Source organism: Eschrichtius robustus, chromosome 7 (assembly GCF_028021215.1).
Source record: "Eschrichtius robustus isolate mEscRob2 chromosome 7, mEscRob2.pri, whole genome shotgun sequence".
Lineage (NCBI taxonomy): Eukaryota > Metazoa > Chordata > Mammalia > Artiodactyla > Eschrichtiidae > Eschrichtius > Eschrichtius robustus.
In genome coordinates this window covers 89,438,100-89,459,888 of record NC_090830.1, presented here as the reverse complement: position 1 = coordinate 89,459,888, position 21,789 = coordinate 89,438,100, and the positions used below count along the sequence as shown (strand labels likewise).

General features: G+C 38.2%; 1 protein-coding gene across 1 annotated transcript in view; it reads left to right on the top strand.

The window, feature by feature from the left end:
- GLUD1 (glutamate dehydrogenase 1) overlaps positions 1 to 21,789 on the top strand; it is a 39,212-nt gene that overhangs the window by 6,671 nt on the left and 10,752 nt on the right. The window contains exons 2-7 of the mRNA XM_068548016.1: positions 8,218 to 8,298; positions 8,836 to 8,891; positions 10,035 to 10,098; positions 14,646 to 14,740; positions 19,503 to 19,682; positions 20,922 to 21,059. Coding sequence (XP_068404117.1) covers positions 8,218 to 8,298; positions 8,836 to 8,891; positions 10,035 to 10,098; positions 14,646 to 14,740; positions 19,503 to 19,682; positions 20,922 to 21,059 — 614 coding nt within the window. The remainder of the gene's footprint in view (positions 1 to 8,217; positions 8,299 to 8,835; positions 8,892 to 10,034; positions 10,099 to 14,645; positions 14,741 to 19,502; positions 19,683 to 20,921; positions 21,060 to 21,789) is intronic.

Here is a 21,789-nt window from a genome sequence, read left to right as displayed (position 1 = left end):
GGAAGTAGGGAAGGCTGGTTAGGAGTTCGACTGGGGAAAGGTCATTTCAGATAGAGGTGTCGTAGAGGGGGTGGCATCAGCTCAGGCAGGAGGTGGGACTGTGTGTTGGGGTCATGAGGACAGAATATGTTTGTAAATAGTGAAAAGTAAGGTTTTATGGAATAATAAATATTTATGTGGTCTCTGCCCGCAGTTCCTAATACAGAGCTCCTAAAATCCTTGTAATTTCCTGAGTGATAGGGGTTCTGGGAGTATCCATTGTTCTGATATTTGGCCTTTGACTCCAGTTGCTGACACAGAGCCCCTGAAACCCTTGTAAGTTCCTGAGTTATGGGGGATGGTAGGAGCATCCTACACAGAGTTCCTAAATCCCTTGGAATTTCCTGGGTGATAAGAGCACCTTTTGTTCTAATGAGGCAACTCTTGATGGGCTCCTGGTTAGCTTCAGGATTCACCTACAGGTAGAATATATGGAATGGAGAGTCAAAGATTTAACTCTCATCTGTGACACTGGTAGGAAAACTGGTATCAGGGAACGAAGTGTTACTAGGAAAGAGGATTGAATTTTGAAAATAAAGGAAATCTGGTGTAAAATGATTCTTAGGAAAAATGGAAATACAGGCATATGTTTTTTTTGTTTTTGTTTTTTTTAAATTATTTATTTATTTATTTATTTATTTATGGCTGTGTTGGGTCTTCGTCTCTGTGCGAGGGCTTTCTCCAGTTGCGGCAAGTGAGGGCCACTCTTCATCGCGGTGCGCGGGCCTCTCACCATCGTGGCCTCTCTTGTTGCGGAGCAAAGGCTCCAGACGCGCAGGCTCAGCAATTGTGGCCCACGGGCCCAGCCGCTCCGCGGCATGTGGGATCTTCCCAGACCAGGGCTCAAACCCGTGTGCCCTGCACCGGCAGGCAGACTCTCAACCACTGCGCCACCAGGGAAGCCCCAGGCATATGTTTTTCTCAATCTTACCCTTGCAAAAAAAGTGTGATGCCAGTCCCTACCTTGTCTCCCATATCCCTATAATTCTTCTCGTCCTCTCTTAAGATCCCTCTCAGATATCACCTAGACTTGTAAATAATAGATAGGAAACTAGATATCTGAAATTGTGAGCCTTTACCTCTTTGAATCTTTTTATAACAAATTGTTGTCTTTTACTAAGTGTTATCCACTTTATATTCACCAATTTTACTAACATCATTTCCAGGACCTGTTTGGTATGAAGATATGATAAGATAAGCTTAGTGTTATTATCAGAATAAGGAATCTATAAAACAAAAATTAACAGAATCCCCCTTTTAATTCATATTCTTTCCTCCGTCCATCGGGCAGTAAGTTAAATACTTCAACACAAAACAGTTCTATGTTCTATAGATATGTATGTACACAAACGCTGGGAAATGACTTGGAAGGTTATATATACATTTAAGTTGCCAAGAATAGTCACCCCTAAGGATTGGGGTCATAAGTGGTAATCAGGAGACATCAGCTTTTTCTGTATTTGAATTTTGAAAACATGCGTATGTATTACATAATTTTGAAATTTTAATGGAAAGAAGAAATATATTTTTCATTTCGTTTTTCCGACAGCAGCTAAACATTTGCTTCCCAGAAAGCTTAGTTTTGTCTTTTCAAAATGCTTAAAATAAAGATTTTGATAATGGGTTAAGACTGTAAAGTGTTTGTTCCCTGCCTTCTTACATGGAACGGTACATGGATACTGTCAAGCAATCCTTAGTTTCTGTACTAAATGCTCCTTCCTGGAGCTGAAGGAATTTTTGTGAGACTTCTAGTATTTTACATGGTCATTACTTGCTGGTGGGTAGGTACTGGTTCCTCACTGCTGCTTTCCCTCCTCTCCTCATTTTTAATTAAGTTATGCTCTTCTATTGCGAGCTAGGGAATATTATTAAGTGAGAAAATAGGTTCTAATGAGTAAATGGCAAGTGTATTAGTGCATGAATTTTAAGAGTTCTAAGTCCTCTTTGCCTTTCTGGGGTTCTGTGCTCGTGGTAGAGCTCTTGGTTATTGAGTAAATAGTTTCTGAAAAGAGACAATACAGTTGGAAATTGAATTTCTGGTCAGTAAATCAAACACTGTTAAAAGATCCAGGTTCAAGTAACTTTTAAAATCCCATTTGAATTTTCATGAATGTGTTTAGTTAATGATTCATCATAAAAAACAATGGTGACTTAGTCGCTAGGAGCTTTTTTGTATGTTTTTGGGTTTGAGTCAGCTAGCAAAAGGGAGAAAAATTCAAGCTACTCAGTTGTGGTTTTCACTGCATCTTTTTCAAAGTAATCAGCTGGTGTGTTTTCTTTATCACCATAGCAACTTAGTCAGTTTTTGCTTTTGATTTTTTTTTTCCTCCTAGAAAAACTTACTGTACACCAATCTTAGGCTCTTGAGGGTAGTAAGGAAAATATTTGGGAGTTAAGTTAAAAGGCTGAGAAATGTTTTGTGCTGTGTATAGTTTGCAGAGGTCTGCATTTCATTAATGTTGTTTTGAAACATCTGATTACTAGTTAGCTCAAAATAACTATATATTAAGTTAATTTCTCTGGAGAATCAATGGTATGATTTCAAAATTCTATCACCAACCTTTCCTCCAACTTTACCAAGTTTGATAAATAATAAACATTGTCATGGGTGGTGTTTCTTTCCTCTGGTGAACTGAAAGCACAGATTACTCTTTCAGCCGTGGACCTTGATTTTAGACCCCATTTCTTTTTTTTCTTTTTTTTTTAATTTTTATTTTGTATTGGAGTACAAATTTACTGATTTACAATGTTGTGTTAGTTTCAGGTGTACAGCAAAGTGATTCAGTTATACATATACATATTTCTATTCTTTTTCAGATTCTTTCCCAGATAGGTTATTACAGAGTATTGAGTAGGGTGTAAATGTTAATACCAACCTCCTAATTTATTCCTCCCCACCAGACCCTATTTATAATGACATCAGACCTGTGGTCCACATCTGTATAATCACCCAGTTCCCTTTCTAATGTACCCAGCCATGGACTCGTGCTTTCCATTGGAAGCATCTACCTCCATTATTACATCTGTCGTTCAAAGATCCAGTTGATCTCTTCCCAAACAGTAGCAATGCTCGTGTCATCGTAGGCTCTGAGACTTCAGGACACCAAAAAACTATAATATATGTTCTCCATTTTTGTAATAAAATTTGTTCCTTCTAGTTTCTATCCCTGTGCTGCATCCAATCCCTGTTGGTCTTGCTTACCTTTAGCCTTCTGTGCCACAGAAAAGAGGGAAAGAAAGGCTTGGTTTTATAAAAAGTGAGAATATTCATACTGCAAATAAGGTCCTTCTTGCTTCATTTTGGTTTAAAATGTTTTAAGTTTTTTTGGTTTTCTTTTATGCATGTGGGTATCTGGCTTTATTGAACAACTTTTGTCTTCATATTTACTATTCTTGATATACAGTAGGCATTCAAAAATGCTAGGTTTTCCCCTTCTTTCAGAACTTCAAAGTATATGTCATATCATTTTGTCCTTCATGTACACCAATTGTGCTAATATCTCCTAATCCACTGAATTTACAAATTTATTGGAGCATATTGTCTTTTTTGCAGTCATATTCTTAGCATTCATTAGAATGTGGTAAAGAATTTTCAGGGGGCAGTATATTTTTAGTAATTATCTTTGGTTTCCAATCCCAGAGGAAGAAGAGTAACTAGCCTTCCCTTGGGTATGGGTAATTCCTGTATTACTGGAGTCTGTACTAGTATATCTGCCAAATTCCACACGTAAAAACATTCACGTGTCACTAATTAGAAAGTTAAAAATGAAAGCATATGTCTTCTTTAGCCCAGGCATCCCCTGCATTCATTTCTAGGTCTCTCACCCTTATCAGTTCCCCAGGGCTTATTCCCTGACTCCACTACTTTCCTTATAGTGGTCCCTTGCCTCAATTCACTAGAAGTCTTCATTGGTTCCTAGCCTGCAGAAAATGCCTGTGGAGTGAGGTGATTTATGTAACTACTACTCTTCAGTGTCTTGCAGTTGAGCTCTCTAAATGGGTGTGGCTAGGAAAGAAAATTTCACTTTACAAACAGGAATTCCTGGGTGCCATCCAGTGGAAACATGTTTTTTGTTACATGCAGTTTCTGACTCATATCATTCCAGGACTTCTGCAATAAAATAGATTTTGTTTACACTGTTTTGTAGAAGGAGTGGCCTGCTTTCTAATGAGCATTTAAGTCTAGAACATTAGGATTGCTGTCTGATTTATGAATGTTAGTATTTCAAGCTGTTTTTCGTTTCCCACTGAATGCATTAGTTATAAGCACTGGGTAAGGGAAAGTAACTTTTCCCCCACTTAAGAAAGCAAGGAAAATTAATGTAACTTAGTGACTATTTCCATAGACTCTAAAAGCACAATGAAAAAAAGTGCTTCAACTGTAATAGGAAAAATGCTGATTCTTAATAGAGCACTGTTTTACCACCTCCATGAATTTGTCTTGAGAAGTAATAAAATCAAAGGTTATTGAGCTGCTTGTTTAAAATCCTATCCATTTAGACTTTTTAAAAACTACATTTCTTTGTTATTTGCCACTACTTTGCAATACTTATAATAGCAGTGAAAATAGTTGAGATTGAAGTATCGACCACATGCAGACACTGTGCCAGCTGCCTCAAACACATTATCCCAAGCAATTCTGGCATGAAGCCTAAGAGCATTGTTTGCACCTCCCCAGGTGAGCAAGTGCAGATGCCCACAGCAGTTGCTATTGGGGTGAGTTCACTTAGTTAGGAAATGCTGGGCACTGCACCCAACCCAGATCCCTGGCCTAGCATAGTTTCCACTAAATAATATGCCTAAGTAATGCCTATTCACTAAGTGACAATTTGTATAAACACATTTTAGTATTTAAACAATTTTTTAACTTAACCAAGGAGATAAAAGACCTATACTCTGTTAAAGACATTATTGAAGGAAATTGAAGATACAAAGAAATGGAAAAATATCCTGTGTTCATAGATAGGAAGAATTCATAATATTAAAATGTCTGTACTACTCAAAGCAATCAACAGGTTTTATGCAATCCCTATCAAAATCTCAAAACAGGACTTACCTGGTGGCGCAGTGGTTAAGAATCCGTCTGCCAATGCAGGGGACACGGTTTCAATAAATAAATTAATTAATTTTTAAAAAATAAAATAAATTTCAATAAATAAATAAATGGGTGAATTTCACAAAACAAAACAGATTCATAGATATAGAGAACAATAGTGGTTACCAGGGGGGAGGGGCAAGATAGGGGTAGGGGATTAAGAGGTACAAACTACTGTGTATAAAATAAGCTACAAGGATATATTGTACAGCACAGGGAATATAGCCAATATTTTATAATAACTTTTTGTTTTTTGGCTGCATTGGGTCTTTGTTGCTGTGCACGGGCTTTCTCTAGTTGTGGCGAGCGGGGGCTACCTATTGTTGCGGTGCTCGGGCTTTCTCACTGCGGTGGCTTCTCTTCTTGCAGGGCACGGGCTCTAGGTGTGCAGGCTTCAGTAGTTGTGGAATACGGACTCAGTAGTTGTAGCTCTCAGGCTCTAGAGCGCAGGCTTAGTAGTTGTGGCGCGCAGGCTTAGTAGTTGTGGCACACAGGCTTAGTTGCTCCGCGGCATGTGGGATCTTCCCAGACCAGGGCTCAAACCCTTGTACCCTGCATTGGCAGGAGGATTCTTAACCACTGCACCACCAGGGAAGTCCCTGTAATAACTTTAAATGGAGCATAATCTATAAAAGTAGTGAATCACTATGTTGTATACCTGAATACTTCAATTTAAAATTTTTTTAATTAAGCAATTTTTGTTGAAACCAGTGTTTGGTCTTAATTTTTTTTTAAATTAATTTTTTTTATTTATTTATTTATTTATTTATTTATTTATTTATTTATTTATTTATTTATTTATTTCTGGCTGTGTTGGGTCTTCGTTTCTGTGCGAGGGCTTTCTCTAGTTGCGGCAAGTGGGGGCCACTCTTCATCGCGGTGCGCGGGCCTCTCACTATCGCGGCCTCTCTTGTTGCGGAGAACAGGCTCCAGACGCACAGGCTCAGCAATTGTGGCTCACGGGCCTAGTTGCTCTACGGCATGTTGGATCTTCCCAGACCAGGGCTCGAACCCGTGTCCCCTGCATTGACAGGCAGATTCTCAACCACTGCGCCAACAGGGAAGCCCTGGTCTTAATATTACTTACAAATTTTGGATTTTTTTTCTGGAATAGTTTTTAGGACCTGGTACGTTTGCTTTTTAGGGCCATTTATTACTTCCATGACATGCACAGGCACTGACTTACATGTATGTCAAAATTTTAACATGGATTCTGTCTTTCTATCTTAAGTTTTAAGAGTCAAGAGATAGTCATATTTATTCCGCATGTATTTGAGTGCCTAATGCATGCAAATTTTCTGTGTTAGGCACCAAGAATTAGTAGACAAAAGAAAGTCTGTCTTCATGGTGCTAATTTGCTGGGGTGGGGGTGGGTGGTGGTGGAAGCTGGAGAGTAAACAAATATAAAGTCAATTTAAAGTAAATAGGGGCTGGAGAGTGGGGATGAGGAAGTGCTATTTTAAATTATTTTAAAAGGGGTGGTCAGGGAGGGCCTCTCAGAATGAAGAAAGTTTTTAATAAAGACCTGAACAAAATGAGGAAGCAAGCTTATAGCAACAGATATCTGCTATATGCAAAAAAAAAAACCCCAAAACCCTGTCATTTCTCATTCTAAAATTTTAATAACAGTTTATTCCACAAATAATCTGAGAACCCATTATATGCAAGATACAGTTTTCTAAGAGCTTGCTTTTCTAAATAATTCATTTTATTTTTCTGATGGGACAAAGAAATATGTTCAGTTTCAGAATTTGCTGTTTATGATCATATACCGACAGATGAAATTCTCTTGAAACGTGTCGTTTATGTTTAGATAGGTGTTTTCGGAAACATCCAAGAAGCCAGCTTTTTTAAATGACTAAGGGAGTTTTCTCAAACTGCTGGTCCATGAGAATACTGTGTATTTCTATCTGAAAAACTTTTATTCCCAGAATCCTTTAAGAGGTGTCCCTGGGCCCCCATACTTGTGACTCAGTGTCAGGGAGCCCCAAGCAGTGTGCAATCATCAGCCTCACTCAGGCCTTCTTCCTTGGGGTTGAGAAGCAATGGACTAAAAGGATGAGAGGTGGCTTAACCCTGCAAAACTTGGAAGGGTTATTGACTAAGACCACCAAAACCAAAGTAGTGGGCATACCCGCTTTCTGTGTCTCCTCTACCAAACATCTAGTTTGGTAGAGGATTGGGGGCATTAAGACTCCGAGTTGCCTGTCTGCTTGGCTACCTCCCATCCTTATAGAAGAGTGAAGGGAATTGCTCATTTCCAGGAAGGAGAGATGACTTTGTCAAGCTTCTCATTTCTTGGTTGAAAGAGGCTGGCAGTTGGTGAAGGGAGTTACAGGTAAGGATCTCTTTGGTTATACCCCATTGAAGCCAAAACCTCTATTTAGATATCTGATATTCAAGTTGAAACTGTCAAGCCTGTTAACTATCCATTTGCCTATAGCAAAATTCTTGAACTCTCTGCTACCAAGTCACCTAAAGCAAAAAGTAAAAGAAAGAAAAGCCTCCATGGAGTTACTTGCCTCCCTGAAAGTGTAAAAAACATTCATTTGAAGGTAATTTTTGTCTGTGAAATCATATTTACTGTTATTTCCCAATGGGTTTTAAGTCCCTGAAGGACAGGGCTATCTTATCTCGAAATCCCCGGAAACCCTACTTGATGCTACTCATACCAGAAAGCGAACACTGAACTTCACCAATTTTATTCTCTTAAATGTGAAAATACTTGAATCAAATTCAGTGCTCATTCTGTCGCTCTTTCTGGGTATCTAATTAGCAGCTTTTTTCCTACTGACTCTTTTTTTTTCTTTCTGGCCAAGCTACGCGGCATGTGGGATCTTAGTTCCCCAACCAGGGATCGAACCTGAGCCCCCCTGCAGCGGAAGCATGGAATCTTAAGCACTGGACCACCAGGGAAGTGCCCCTATTGACTCTTTAGTCATAAGCTACTTTAGGTGTTCTTGAAAATAACCATAAAAAGTGTGGACATTTTCAATTTCTAGCATTTTTTTTTCAACATGCCAGAAGGATGTTCTAAATACATCCCCTTCTTTCTCACCCCCCTCTTTTTTTTAAACCGCCAGGTATCCGTTACAGCACTGATGTGAGTGTAGATGAAGTAAAAGCTCTGGCTTCTCTGATGACATATAAGTGTGCAGTGGTTGGTAAGTGGTCTCCTTTGCTGCTACCTAATTAAGAACTCTTTGGGGAAATATGTTTGCATACAAGGTTGTTAGAGAAATATACCTCATCAGAAGTGGGGTTTTTTTGTTTTTGTTTTTAGGTTGCACAGTTTGACTTATATCATTTTTCAATTAGTCTTAATTAAGATTTAGTCTTTTTTTTTTTAATGGGGAACTTTATAGGAACTAATTGAATTTTCCTTAAGTGTAGATCTTTGTTTAAATCCCTTTCTATACTCTGTAAATAAGACCAAATCATAGTAAAAGGAAAATAAATATGCCATTACATTTTAGAAATAGTAAAGCACACTGATTAAATATGCATTGTAATTTGCCTAGTCTAGTTTCTGTTCACTAGAATTTTAAGGTACAACATTTTAGAAGAGATTGTGGGTTTATTTATTGAATTTTCTGAAACTAAAGCTAAAAGTATCATACTTTTATAACATTACACAGTGCTTTCTGCCTTTTTAATTCTTTTAGCCTTTATATGGAATAACTTTCAGCCTTCTCTTTCAGATGTGCCATTTGGGGGTGCCAAAGCTGGTGTTAAGATCAATCCCAAGAACTATACCGTAAGTATCAAAGTGACATTAGTGCACATGGTGCATTTACAAAGGACTTGAAATTACTGGACTTCTGTGTATCCCCTATACCAGTGAGATTAATGGTTCCTGTTGCTTTTATAAATTTCTTTATTTATTTTTGGCTGCGTTGGGTCTTTGTTGCTGCGCGTGGGCTTTCTCTAGTTGTGGTGAGCAGGGGCTGCTCTTCGTTGCGGTGCACGGGCTTCTCATTGCGGTGGCTTCTCTTGTTGCGGAGCACAGGCTCTAGGTGCGCGGGCTTCAGTAGTTGTGGCTCGTGGGCTCTAGAGCACAGGCTCAGTAGTTGTGGCGCACGGTCTTAGTTGCTCTGCAGCATGTGGGATCTTTCTGGACCAGGTCTCAAACCCGTGTCCCCTGCATTGGCAGGTGGATTCTTAACCACTGCGCCACCAGGGAAGTCGTCCTGTTGCTTTTAAAAGTAATGGAAAAACAAGCAGATAATTAACTCATTGAGTGTTTTGCCATATGAAAGGTCACCTACTTACATCAGTGTCCTTTTTCATTTTCTTACTTGGTTAAAAGGTAATTAGTATAATTAGTATACCTTCATATTCTTAAGCATTTATATTCATGCGTGTTATATACGACTATAATATAAATATAACTGTGCTCTGAGATTTTTATGTTGGGATCCCAAGGTTCTAGTGACATATCTTAACTAGTTTGGTAAAAATTTTATTATTTATCCTTTCAATTCCAAGTTAATTTAAGCTGCTAATTAACCTCTGTATTAAGTTAAATAAATTATGTGAATAAATACCTGTATACGAACAATGTATATGATTTTATTTTTTAAATTTGCAATTTAAATGAAAATACACCATAAGGATTGCTCATAAGATCCTATATTAATACAAGGAGAACAGGTTTGAGCCTTAGTGCTACTACCTGTTCCTTATGTAACCTAATTTCTAGTTTCTCAGAAATTTAAAATTTAATTTCCGTTTAAAATGGAAATACCTACTTTATGAATTGTTCTGAAGATTACACAAGAAGATATATGAAAATGTCCTATAAGTAGAAAATAGGATGCAACTATTATCTGCACAAGTGGTTTTTCTATCAAAAATTATTTTTTCATTATTGTTTGTGTTTCACCTTTTTCCTTTATAGGATAATGAATTGGAAAAGATCACAAGGAGGTTCACCATGGAGCTGGCAAAGAAGGGCTTTATTGGTATGTATTGCCATGTAGATTTCCACAGAGTGGGAACATCTAAAAAGTAATTGTCTTAATTTAAACTCCTGCTTTTGTCTATACATGCATGGAGAGACTTGTCCTCTTACTTTGAGAAACTGGGTTCTGTGTTAAACATGGTGAACATACCTGGGCCTGTTCATGACACCTCTCTAATAGAAAAGTTCAGGTTCTCAGTATACAGTGTGGATACCAGGAGAGGTCACTTCCACCTCTTCTCCTTGTACAGACATAATGAAGGTTTTTGATCAGTGTAACAGCATTGAACAACAAGCACAGTCACAACTGTGACATCCAAAAAGACTTTAGGAACTAAATAATGCCTGCATTATAAACAATTTTTAATATGCAAAAAGCAGTTTTGCAAGAGTAATCCTGTTGCGAAAGCAGTGAGAAAACTGATGCTGTTTGGAATTGGAGGCTTAAGCAGGCCTTTCGCTTCAAAGCAGTGGGCACAGGCTGGGAGGTGTGGAGGCTCATGCTGATTGATGACTCCCTGTGCCATCACTGGCTGATTTTAAGGATTCCTGGGGCTCCTAATGTTTGTTACTCGGACTAAATTTCTGAGGGTACTGATCTTCATTTTCTTGATTTTCTATCGCATTATTATCCATGTCATATGTTATTTTGTGTATGAGATGTGAATATTCTTTTCTGTAATATATAGTTATTATTTAATCTTTAAATTTCAAGCAAATTGTCTATTTATTTTCTTGTCCTAGAAAGATTGATTTGCTTTAAAAAAAAAATCATTTAATAGAATTTTGCCCCTTTAACAATAGTTAAAACTAAGAAGACTGACTAAAACAGGAAAGAAACTCTACTTTTCCTGTTTTCCTGTCCCTCTTGTTTTCCTTCCCCAGTATTCTTCTCACTGTTGACAAGTTCCTGTGAACTTACTATATCCTTATTTTGAAATCTGCCCCTTTTAAGTAACACTAGAACTTTACTAGATTTGTCCTGTCTTTTATAATTTAAAAGGCATTTGGATTCTTGGCATACATCCTCCCTGGCACTGCTGTGAGCTTTACTTACACAGTCATTGTACAGGGGTAGCACTAGTTAATGAGATAACTACCTCCTTCACAGAAGTATCTACTAATTCTGATAGCCTTCATAATTTTTTATATCATAACTTAGCTTAAATATCAAACGTACTTAATAGTCTTGAGTGGTTTCAGACTTTATTCAGTTTTATTTATTGTCCATATATAGAGGATATCCAGCTTAATTTTCTCTATATTGACAAGAACCCTGTAATTGCAAAGGTTAAAAAATGATTCATTGAAACACTGAAAGCTTAAATATTAGCAATTTGACTTTTTTGCTTATGTGCAAAAGCCACCATGCAGCTAAACTGACATCTGGGCCCAGAAAGCTTTGTAGCATAAGAGGGATGCAGTTGGCATTCTTTCCCTCTCTAGGGCACAAAACTACTCCTGAGCAAACCTTTGGAACTGATGTCATTTCGGTTATTTTCTGACTTCCCTTTCCAGAGTTTCAGATTATGAGTTAGACCTGAATCTGGGTCCTAGCTCTGTCACTTCATATGAGTTTAAGGTCAGCTTTTCAATTTCTGCAAAAAGAGTCAGCTCTGGTTTTGATAGGCGTTGCTTTGAATCTGTAGACCTATTTGTAGAGTGTTGCCATCTTAACCTTTTTTTTTTTGGATTTTGCTTTATTTTTTATACAGTAGGCTCTTATTAGTTATCTATTTTATACATATTAGTGTATATATAGTGTATATTTTATACATCAGTGTATACATGTCAATCCCAATCTCCCAATTCATCCCACCACCACCACCCCCCCACTTTTCCCCCCAACAATGCCACTTTTCATCCAACGGAGAACATTCATACCTTTTTCTGTTTTCCACTTTAAACTAGTCCATGAACACTGAATGTCTTTCCATTTGTTTTTGTTTTAAAACGTACATTTTATTTTATTTATTTATTTGTTTGGGTTTTTTTTAAAAATTTATTTATTTATTGATTTTTGGCTGCGTTGGCTCTTCCTTGCTGGGCGCATGCTTTCTCTAGTTGTGGCGAGCAGGGGCTACTCTTCATTGCAGTGCGTGGGCTTCAGTAGTTGGGGCTTGTGTGTACAGGTCTCACACTACTTCTGTTAAGTTTATTCATAAGTATTTTATTCTTTCTGATACTGTTCTAAGAGATATTAGTCTGCCGTATTCTTTTCTTAAGAAGTCTTTGATACCAAGATAATACTAGCCTCATAGAATGAGTTGAGAAGTGGTCCTTCCTCTTTTTCTTTCTTTCTTCTTTCTTAGTTTGTGCAAGGGTGTTAATTCTGTTATGTGAGTTTAGATACCACCTTTGTAAACTGTGAAGTTCCCTTTTCATCCGCTATATCTCTATGCACCAAAATTATCCTCTTAGCTTTACCCCTACATTCATGTTCTGTGAAAGCAGTTGCTTTTTTCAGCCAATTTTTTATCTTATTTATACTGTTATGGGATTGAGTGATGGCATTTTAACTTTCCTAAGGGTAGTTACCTGTTTTTAAAAGGATGGACTTTCATACCTGTAGGTATTTGAGAATTTACCTGTAATCCAGGAATTGCTTATAATCTGTGCATCCCTATACATTGATTTTGTATGGAGTAGAAAACTCACAAGCCTAATAATATTTTGTGATTTTGCTTTGGGTAGGGGGAGCTATCTGACTTCAGCATATCTAGACTAATAATTGTTTTTGAAAGACAATTTATTATTATACATTTTTGATTTACAGAGTACATACCTCAAACTTGCCCTTCTCCAAATAGAATTGTTATTTGAGGCAACAAGCTTATTTAACACTTGATATTGCTGAAAACAAGCATAATACTTTTGTAGATACCTCTAAAGAGATGTGGGAGCAATTTGTCATTTATACCTTAGAAGAAAAGCAATATGATTAAATATACTTGTATTACCCTCCAGTTGAGGTATGTCACTGTAAAGGAATGGGAATTGTGAGCCAATGGAACAGTGGAGCCCTTTTGTCAGAGGATGAGGCTAGAATATGGCATTAACTGTTCCAAGCAGGAAAGCTGTATGGGGTGAGGGTGGGTTGGGGGAAGTTAGACTTCTTGATATTTGTAAGATGCCTAAGGAAAAGAGTACCAGGACATAGGAGAGTTACAGGTTGGGTACGGAAGGGGGAGCAAGAGTGTAAAAAACAAAACTTTGACCATTTCAAAGTTGTCTTACACCAATCCTGTATCGTTACATCACAACTTGTATAAAGAAGTACATATGTAGGGCCTGGGCCCCTAAAATGTAGAAGAATGTTAGAATGGACCTTATTCTGTTGATTAAAAGTAATAATTATAGGAAGAACTCAAGTATAGCTCTTAGAAAGAACTTAATTTGGGAGACAATAGTTCAGTCATTTAAAAGTTATGTTTTTCTTTTTATAAAGATAACGAGTTTGTATTTTATAATTAAAACAATATAGAAAGTTATAAACAATGCTGAAATCTAAACATAGTGAAAAAGTTTGTGCATATTTTCTAAACCTCTGCATACATATATACACATGGAAATATGTATAGTTATTATACATCGGTATATATAAAGAGAATTTTATACGAATGGGAACTTATAGATGCTATATGAAACCTGCTTTTTTTCCCCACATGTATGTTTTGGTGATGATTCCAAGTCATTTACATGGATGTACATCATTCTTTGTAATGGCTGCATAGTATTTCTTTGTATAGATGACCCATTAAATAATTAGGTTGTTTTGTATTGTATTCTTACTGTTTTGATGGGTATATTTCTGTGTATTCCTGCCTTTACAGATTTGAGTGGGCACCATTTAATACATTTCCATCTGAGATCTCACTGGACATCAGCATTAGTGCTGTCATTGGCACTTGTTGCTGCCTGTGGGCTAGCTTCTTGTTATCCTCAAACTTTTTATTTGCTGATCTGAGGAACTGAAAGTCAAGGCCTAAAACTTTCTGTACAGAGTAAGCTTTGAATAATAGGTCAAAGCAGCATTATGTCATGGATAAAGGTATTATGGGGCTTAACATAATACTTCAGCAGTGTGTCTTTTCCCTTTTTCTACTTGGTGAGGAGGGCTTACACCCCCAGTAAGCAAGTATGTCACTGTGCTGTCTCATACACATAAACTTTCTAACCATAACAGCCCTCCTTATGGTACTGTTATCTCTAAGTACAGTTTAAGGAACTGAGGTCGAGAGAGGCTAAACTGGTTTGCCTATGCTTGCAACATTCAGAAGTCTGTTGAGTGGCTTATCAGTTGTGCATAGCTAATTTCACGTAGCAAGTGAACACCAGTGGGAGAAGTTATCATGTAACACTGTGTATCTGTAAATTTTGTAATGAAACATTTAATAAGTATTTCTATGACTTGAATTAGTAACCTAGATGAAATCTAAAGATTTCTAGCCATGGTAGCTTTGTTATTATAGAGAATTGCAAGGATCTATGTGTTTGAGATGCATTTATCTTAAAAACTGGTGCGATGCCCTTTCCCTATGCCCCCAGGTCCTGGCATTGATGTGCCTGCCCCAGACATGAGCACAGGCGAGCGGGAGATGTCCTGGATTGCTGACACCTATGCTAGCACCATAGGGCACTATGTGAGTACCCACCAAAAGCTCTGAGGGCTTCATTTGCTATCTACCAGAAATAACATTTCAAATGATGATGTGTATAAGGGGAGAATTCACTGGGTTTTTCTCCTCTCCTTTAATCATATCGTGATTTTATATATTACTTCTGTCTATCTTATATCATAAATGCAGTGAACTTGGATTGAGCTTTTACTCATATGCAACCCTATCCTGACCGCTGGGATGGGCCCTCAAAGATCACCTCCCAGGGCAGGATACATTACAAGACAGTAAAAGGGAAATAAGGAAGCATTCAATTCGGGCTTTTCCCTCAAAGGAACTAAGACACATTAAGCAGATAAGGTATGGAGATAGTGTAATAGCAGGGTGGAGAGTTTCTAAAAGCAGGCTTCCTGGAAGAGGTATTTGGTCAGGGCTGGACATTGAAAATGGATAGAATTTAAACATGAAGATTTGGAGGATAGGAGGGGAAACTGTAGAGCTCAGATTGTCTGAAGATAAGGCACATTTAGAAAGGTGGTAAGAGAATGATGAAGTAAGTGAAAGAGTAGAAAAATAATCAAGTCCCAGTGTTTTTATTTTACTTGCTAGTCAGCGGGGAGCCTTTGATGCTGACCCTTCCTTAGGGGAGAGTGGCCAGCAACAGTGTTAGGCTGGAGCAAAGAGATGGCCTCCACAGTGTCAGTGTCTGTCTTCACAGCCGGTAGCGATAGGGCTGGGGAGAAGCATTGGCTCATGACAGAGGTAGACTCAGCAGGACTGGGTTGCATCTATGGGACCAAGGAAAAGGACAGGGTTGAGTCAGAAAGAACCAGGAGGACTTAAAGTCTGGGGACTGAGCAGAAGTAGTGCCATTAATGCAGAACACAAGAAGAACAACTAACTTCGTCCTTCAAAGGGATGGAACCTTGAAAAACACTTAAGGAGTAGGAAGAGAAAGTGAGTTGAAAAGACATTTTGTTACCCAAAAACTGGGTTCACCTCTTGGTGGGTGTCAAGCCAAAAGACACAACCAAGCCAAAGATCAGTAGGATTTATTACTTGCAGCAAGTAGGGAGAACACTGGGATCTTTCCCAAAGCAGTGTCTCCCTGAACAGCAAAATTAGGGAAGTTTTAAGTTAAGGGTACCTGCATATTCATGAAAGGACTTGGGTGGTTGGCAGAGTCCAAGCTTTAGTTGATTGAAGTCACTAAGATCAGAAAAGGTCAACATCGTCATCCCTTAGGTTCCAGTTGATCTGAAGGTTGAGCACTTCAGGCTTATCTTTACCATTGAAACAGAACTGGGAGTCTTTACAACTGATAAATTATCTTGGCTATTGTTACTTCTCTTGCTTGATAACATTCTTCTGTTCCCTTAAGATCATTAATTACTGAGACCTGTTCAAGTACAAGCATTGTAGACAGGCTTTGATATCAAAATGGCTTAGATCACAAAATGGCTTCTCATGTCAAGAAAGCCATGCCTCGTTCTCTTCCTCCAGGGACCCCCTATCCTAACTGCTCACAATTTATTTTAAAAATATAGAGAGAGCACTTACTACACGGGAGGCTTAAAGTGCATGCAAGGAGTTCAGTACAATTGGGGTAAAGGCTAGAAGGAAAAGGTCTGATGCTATGAAGAGTGCTGGGGACCTGACCACGTCTCTGGGGTAGGATCAGAAAAGCCTCCTTGAGATGTAACCTTCTGGTCTGCACTCTGAAAGATGAGTACACATCAACCAGCGGAAGTGGCACTGGCCAAGGGTTGGAAGCAGAAGGAAGCACCTGGGTAAAGGTCCTGATGTGAAACGAGGTGAACCTGAGAGGCTGAGGGAAAACTATGGTGGCCAGGGTAGAGAGGGCGGGCGTGAGAGAGGCCAGCAGAGGAGAGTCGGGCCAGATTCCTACCTTGTAGGCGACAGCAAGGACTTTGGTCTTTGTCCTAAAAACAGAGGGAAGCCAGTGAAGTGCTAATTGTAAGCAGGTGTGTGACACAGTAAGCTCCACTCTGTGCAGCAGAGAATGGGATTGTTGGGGACAGGAGACTACACAGGAGCCCAAAAGAGATGATATTGGCCTGCCATAGAGTTGGAGAGGAATGGACAGATAGAAGAGTGATTGGGGGGTGGAGGGAAGGAACAATTAGTTAGAAAAGAATGAGAAGTGCCAAGAGCTTCGCGTTGTGGATGTTCTGAGGGGGTGGTTCTGAGAAGAGACCAATTCAGCAACTAGATTGGAATAGTGAGGTTGGAGCCAGACTGCAGGGGCGTGTTGAGAGGGAAGTAGGGCATGAAGAGTAGCCCTCACTTAAGAAAAATGGCGCTAGAGAGGAGACAGCTTGAAAGGTGCCTGTTGTCTAAAGAGAAAGGTTTTTGTTGTTCTTGGCATGTTGATTGGTGTGGGCCGCAGATTCATCTTTTAAGGGCCCCAGTGGAAAGATAAGCCTTAGAAGAGGAGGAATATTGTTTCCTCTAAAAGGAAGGAAGGGGGCATCTAATGGAAGAATTTAGGCTTGTCTCATTTCCTGGGGAGTGATGTAGTGTGTAGTTGGGAGCACACTCAGACACCCTGGATTCTGGGACTGGCTCCTTCACATACCAGCTCTGTGACCTGGGGCAAGTGCCTTAAGCTCTCTGTGCCTCACTTTCCGTATATGTAAAATAACAATAATAATAGCACCTAGTTCATGAGACAGTCATGAGGATTAAGTGAATGACAGTATAATTATAACTGGCCCTCAGTAAGCATAAAAAATAAATACTTATAAACACTAAACCAGGTAAATTCCACAAATCCCCTGAAATAAAACAGGAGCAGTATGAGACACTTCAAAGAATTTTGGTTTTGACTGCCATTCCCAAAAGGTTGCTCTTCCATGTCATCTTCTTATGTTAAAATAAATGAGCTCTGGTTATGGTCTTTCATTCTTTTTAAGCAAGGCATTAGACTGAATAGTACAAAACAGTGGGCAGTACATTGTTATTCGTAGTTCTCTCCCAAAGGTGACAAAAGAAAGTTTTGTGAGGCCCTGCCAACTAAACCTTGGACTAAACACTGGTAAAAGACTGTCCTTCTTAAAGTGATAGGAAATACAAAATCAGAGCCTAAGGTAAGAAGCCGCAGTTTTTGTTTCTTGTTTTCAGACATGTACCTGAACACGCAGCTCCTTTTGCCTAGCCCAGAAGTTTGGGTGCTGGAGAGCAAGCGAGTTCTCCACCCGGGCCCAGGCTTCCAAAACAATTAGGTATGCTGGGCATCTCGCAGGCAGCCAGCCAGCCAACCGGCACCGTGCCTGACCTCAGACAGGATTGCTGTCAGCTCCAGCATTTGCATTTTCTCTGTTCATAAGCATTTGGCACTTAACTTGGTTTGCAGTTCTGTATTCATAAGCATTAACTATTCATGAAGTAAAACTGTGGGAAAACTACTAATTCCATAAATCACTTTACTAAACTGTTTTGTTTTGGTTTTTTTACTTTTGTTCTTTTTGTTGGTAATGATACAGCTAATACAATTCTAAAAGTTCTTATTTAAACAGTCAGTTTTTAACTTATCCGGCTAGAACATACACTGGGGGGTAGGGAATATGATATGAAGTAAGGTACTTTATCTTGTTTCACATGGGTAGCAAATTGCCTCAACAAATTTATTAAATAGTCCATACTTTAGCCACTGACTTAATGCTTCCTGTATTTAATATTGATTTCCTATATACAATAAGACTGTCTCTAGTTTCTCCTGTCCCACAGAAGACAGTAGATTTGTCTATTATGCACTGTTCTGGTTGCTACAGTTTATAGTATGCTAAACTGGTTGCTTCCAGTTTATCCCTTGGAAGGGAAGCCCTCCCAAGCCCCTTTCTTCCTTCTAATTATACTTGTTTCTGAACCAGAATACATGCACACTGTCAATTCAGAGAGTACAGAATGGAGAAGACTTAACTCTCCCACTCAGCTTCTTAGAGCTAACAGCTACTACAGGAGGTGCTCTACTGACACATGGGCATGGTCCTCTGTGTCTCACCCACATGTACCCCTTTTTTTAACTCCAGTAATACCATACTATATATACACAATTTTTTGTATATATACAATTGTATATATAGTATGGAATTAGAATTTCTGGATTAATGGCTTTTTATCTTGATAGGTATTCTAATTGCCCTGCAAAGCTTAGTTACTTTGTTTTCTTTCTTTCTTTTTTACTTCTTAAATACTTTTGTTAATCCACTCTTAGGTGAACTTGAGTTATCTTTTAAAGTTCTTTTTTAAAAGTGACACTTAATTGAATTTCTAGATTAGTTTGGCAGAAAAATATTTTTACAGTGTTGAGTCTTCCCATCCATGAACACCGTAATGGCTCTTCCTATCTTAGGTTCTGTTTTGGTGACATGCTCAAGTCTTATGATAAATTTTAAGACAACTACAGGTGACATATATACCCTTACTTAGTAGGGCTTAAACATTTGGTGAAGGAATAATAGTTTTAAGCTGAACTATCTCTACTTTTGTGATACTGCTATTTGTATTTACTTGATGTTTAATTCCTAAAAACCGTTTCTCCCATCAGAAAATAGTCTACTTTATTATATATTTTCTAGGAACAGAAATTTGAAAAGGTGAGACTTATCCCTATTGATGAAAGTATACCTTAAACACACACACACTCCTAATGAGCATATTAGTTAAATGAGAATGTGTTTCCACTTTAACGCTGCTTTATGTTGGTTCATCATAGAAATTGATGTTGACATTTCATCTTTTAAGTTTTGCCCTTTTTTTGCAGGATATTAATGCCCATGCCTGTGTTACCGGTAAGCCCATCAGTCAGGGTGGAATCCACGGACGGATCTCTGCTACTGGTCGGGGAGTTTTCCATGGGATTGAAAACTTCATCAATGAAGCTTCTTACATGAGTATTTTAGGAATGACACCAGGATTTGGAGATAAAACATTTGTTGTTCAGGTAAAAATGTTTGCTTTCTTAAAGAATGACTGATACACATGTAATAATAAGTTTTTCAGTGTTTTAAGATTTGCAGTTTTTTTTAATTTTATTGGAGTAGAGTTGATTTGTAATGTGTTCATTTCTGCTGTACAGCAAAGTGATTCAGTTATAATATAGTTCCCTGTGCTGTACAGTAGGACCTTGTTGTTTATCCATCTTATATATAATAGTTTGCATCTGCTAATCCCAAACTTCCACAAACCAGTTGTTGCTCTCTCCTCTGAGCCTCTGAAGCTCCCTTTCTGATCTTCCCACCGGTGATGGGGCTTCCCAGAGTGTGGGAACCTTTCCTCTTTTATAGCTGCCTTCCAGGGGCACAGGTCCCATCCCAGTTCCTTTTTTTTTTTTTTTTTTTTCCCTTTTGTCCTACCTGATTATATGGAGATCTTTCTTGTCCTTTCAGGTATTTGAGGTCTAGTGATCAGTAGGTATTCTGTGAGAATTGTTCCATTTGTAGATGTATTTTTGATGTATTTATGGGAAGAGGTGAGTTGCACATCCTTGTACTCCTCCTCGGTTGGAGCCCCTAGATTTGCAATTTTTAAAATTTGATTCTTTGGATCTCTTAAGTTTTAAAATGGACATATGAAGAGTAATACATCCTTTATTTTTTGAACCTTGGTAAGATTCATGTGACTAAACCAAGTATCTCTCAGAAACATATGAAACTATCACCAAGTTCTTTTGTTTGATATTTAAATTGAAATTGTATCCAGAAGGGGACATCTCTTAAACTATTATGTGTATACAGAAAGGTTTACACAATGATCCAAATTTCAACTTCGTGTGGTGTTTGATTAATTAGTTTACTTAGATGAATCAAAATTAAGTTGACTCCTACTTTAAAATAAAACCCATACCCCTCCCAATTACTGACTTATCTTTTCACGACCACAGGACATCTGGTCATCAGGAACTGAGGTCCTAGGTAGCGTCGTTGGCATCACTACCGTTTCTTTATAGGCCAGCAAGGCTGCATGTCACTGAATGTCCTCAGGACTCATTATCACAGAGGACAAAGGGTTGGGTTCCACATTCCGAAACAGAAATTTATTGTTGAAGAGAGACATTGTTTCTTTTATCAAAAGGATTTTGAGAATTACTTCTAAACCAACAGAATTGTATTGGTCAGAATATGACATTTATCATCTGTGCTAGGACTTTGATTTTTGTTTCATGTACAACTGTTCTTCACAGGGATTTGGTAATGTGGGCCTGCACTCTATGAGATATTTACATCGTTTTGGTGCTAAATGTGTTGGTGTTGGTGAATCTGATGGGAGCATATGGAATCCAGATGGTATTGACCCAAAGGAACTGGAAGACTTCAAATTGGTATGTTAATGTAATATCTGAACAGTCTGACCACCTGAATGTTGTAAAGTTGAAATAAGTATTATTGAAATCTTTGCATTGCTTTTTTTAAAATTAATTTTTATTGGAGTATAGTTGATTTGCAGTGTTGTGTTAGTTTCTACTGTACAGCAAAGTGAATCAGTTATACATATATCCATTCTTTTTTAGATTCTGTTCCTATATAGGTGATAATAGAGTATTGAGTAGAGTTCCCTGTGCTATACAGTAGGTCCTTATTAGTTATCTGTTGTATATAGAGTACTGTATACGTGTCAATCCCAATCTCCCAATTTATCCCTCCCCACCTTCCCCCCCGGTAACCATAAGTTTGTTTTCTACATCTGTGACTCTATTTCTGTTTTGTAAATAGGTTCATTTGTACCATTTTTAGATTCCACATATACGCAATTATCATATGATGTTTGTCTTTCTCTGTCTGACTTCACTCAGTATGACAATCTCTAGGTCCATCCAGGTCTCTGCAAATGGCATTATTTCATCCTTTTTAGACTGCCATATTTTAGATTCCACATATACATGATATCATATGGTATTTGCCTTTCTCTTTTTGACTTACTTCACTTAGTATGATAATCTCTAGTTGCATCCATGTTGCTGCAAATAGCATTATTTCATTCTTTTTTATGGCTGAGTAATTAATATTCCATCGTATGTACATACCACATCTTCTTTATCCATTCATCTGTTG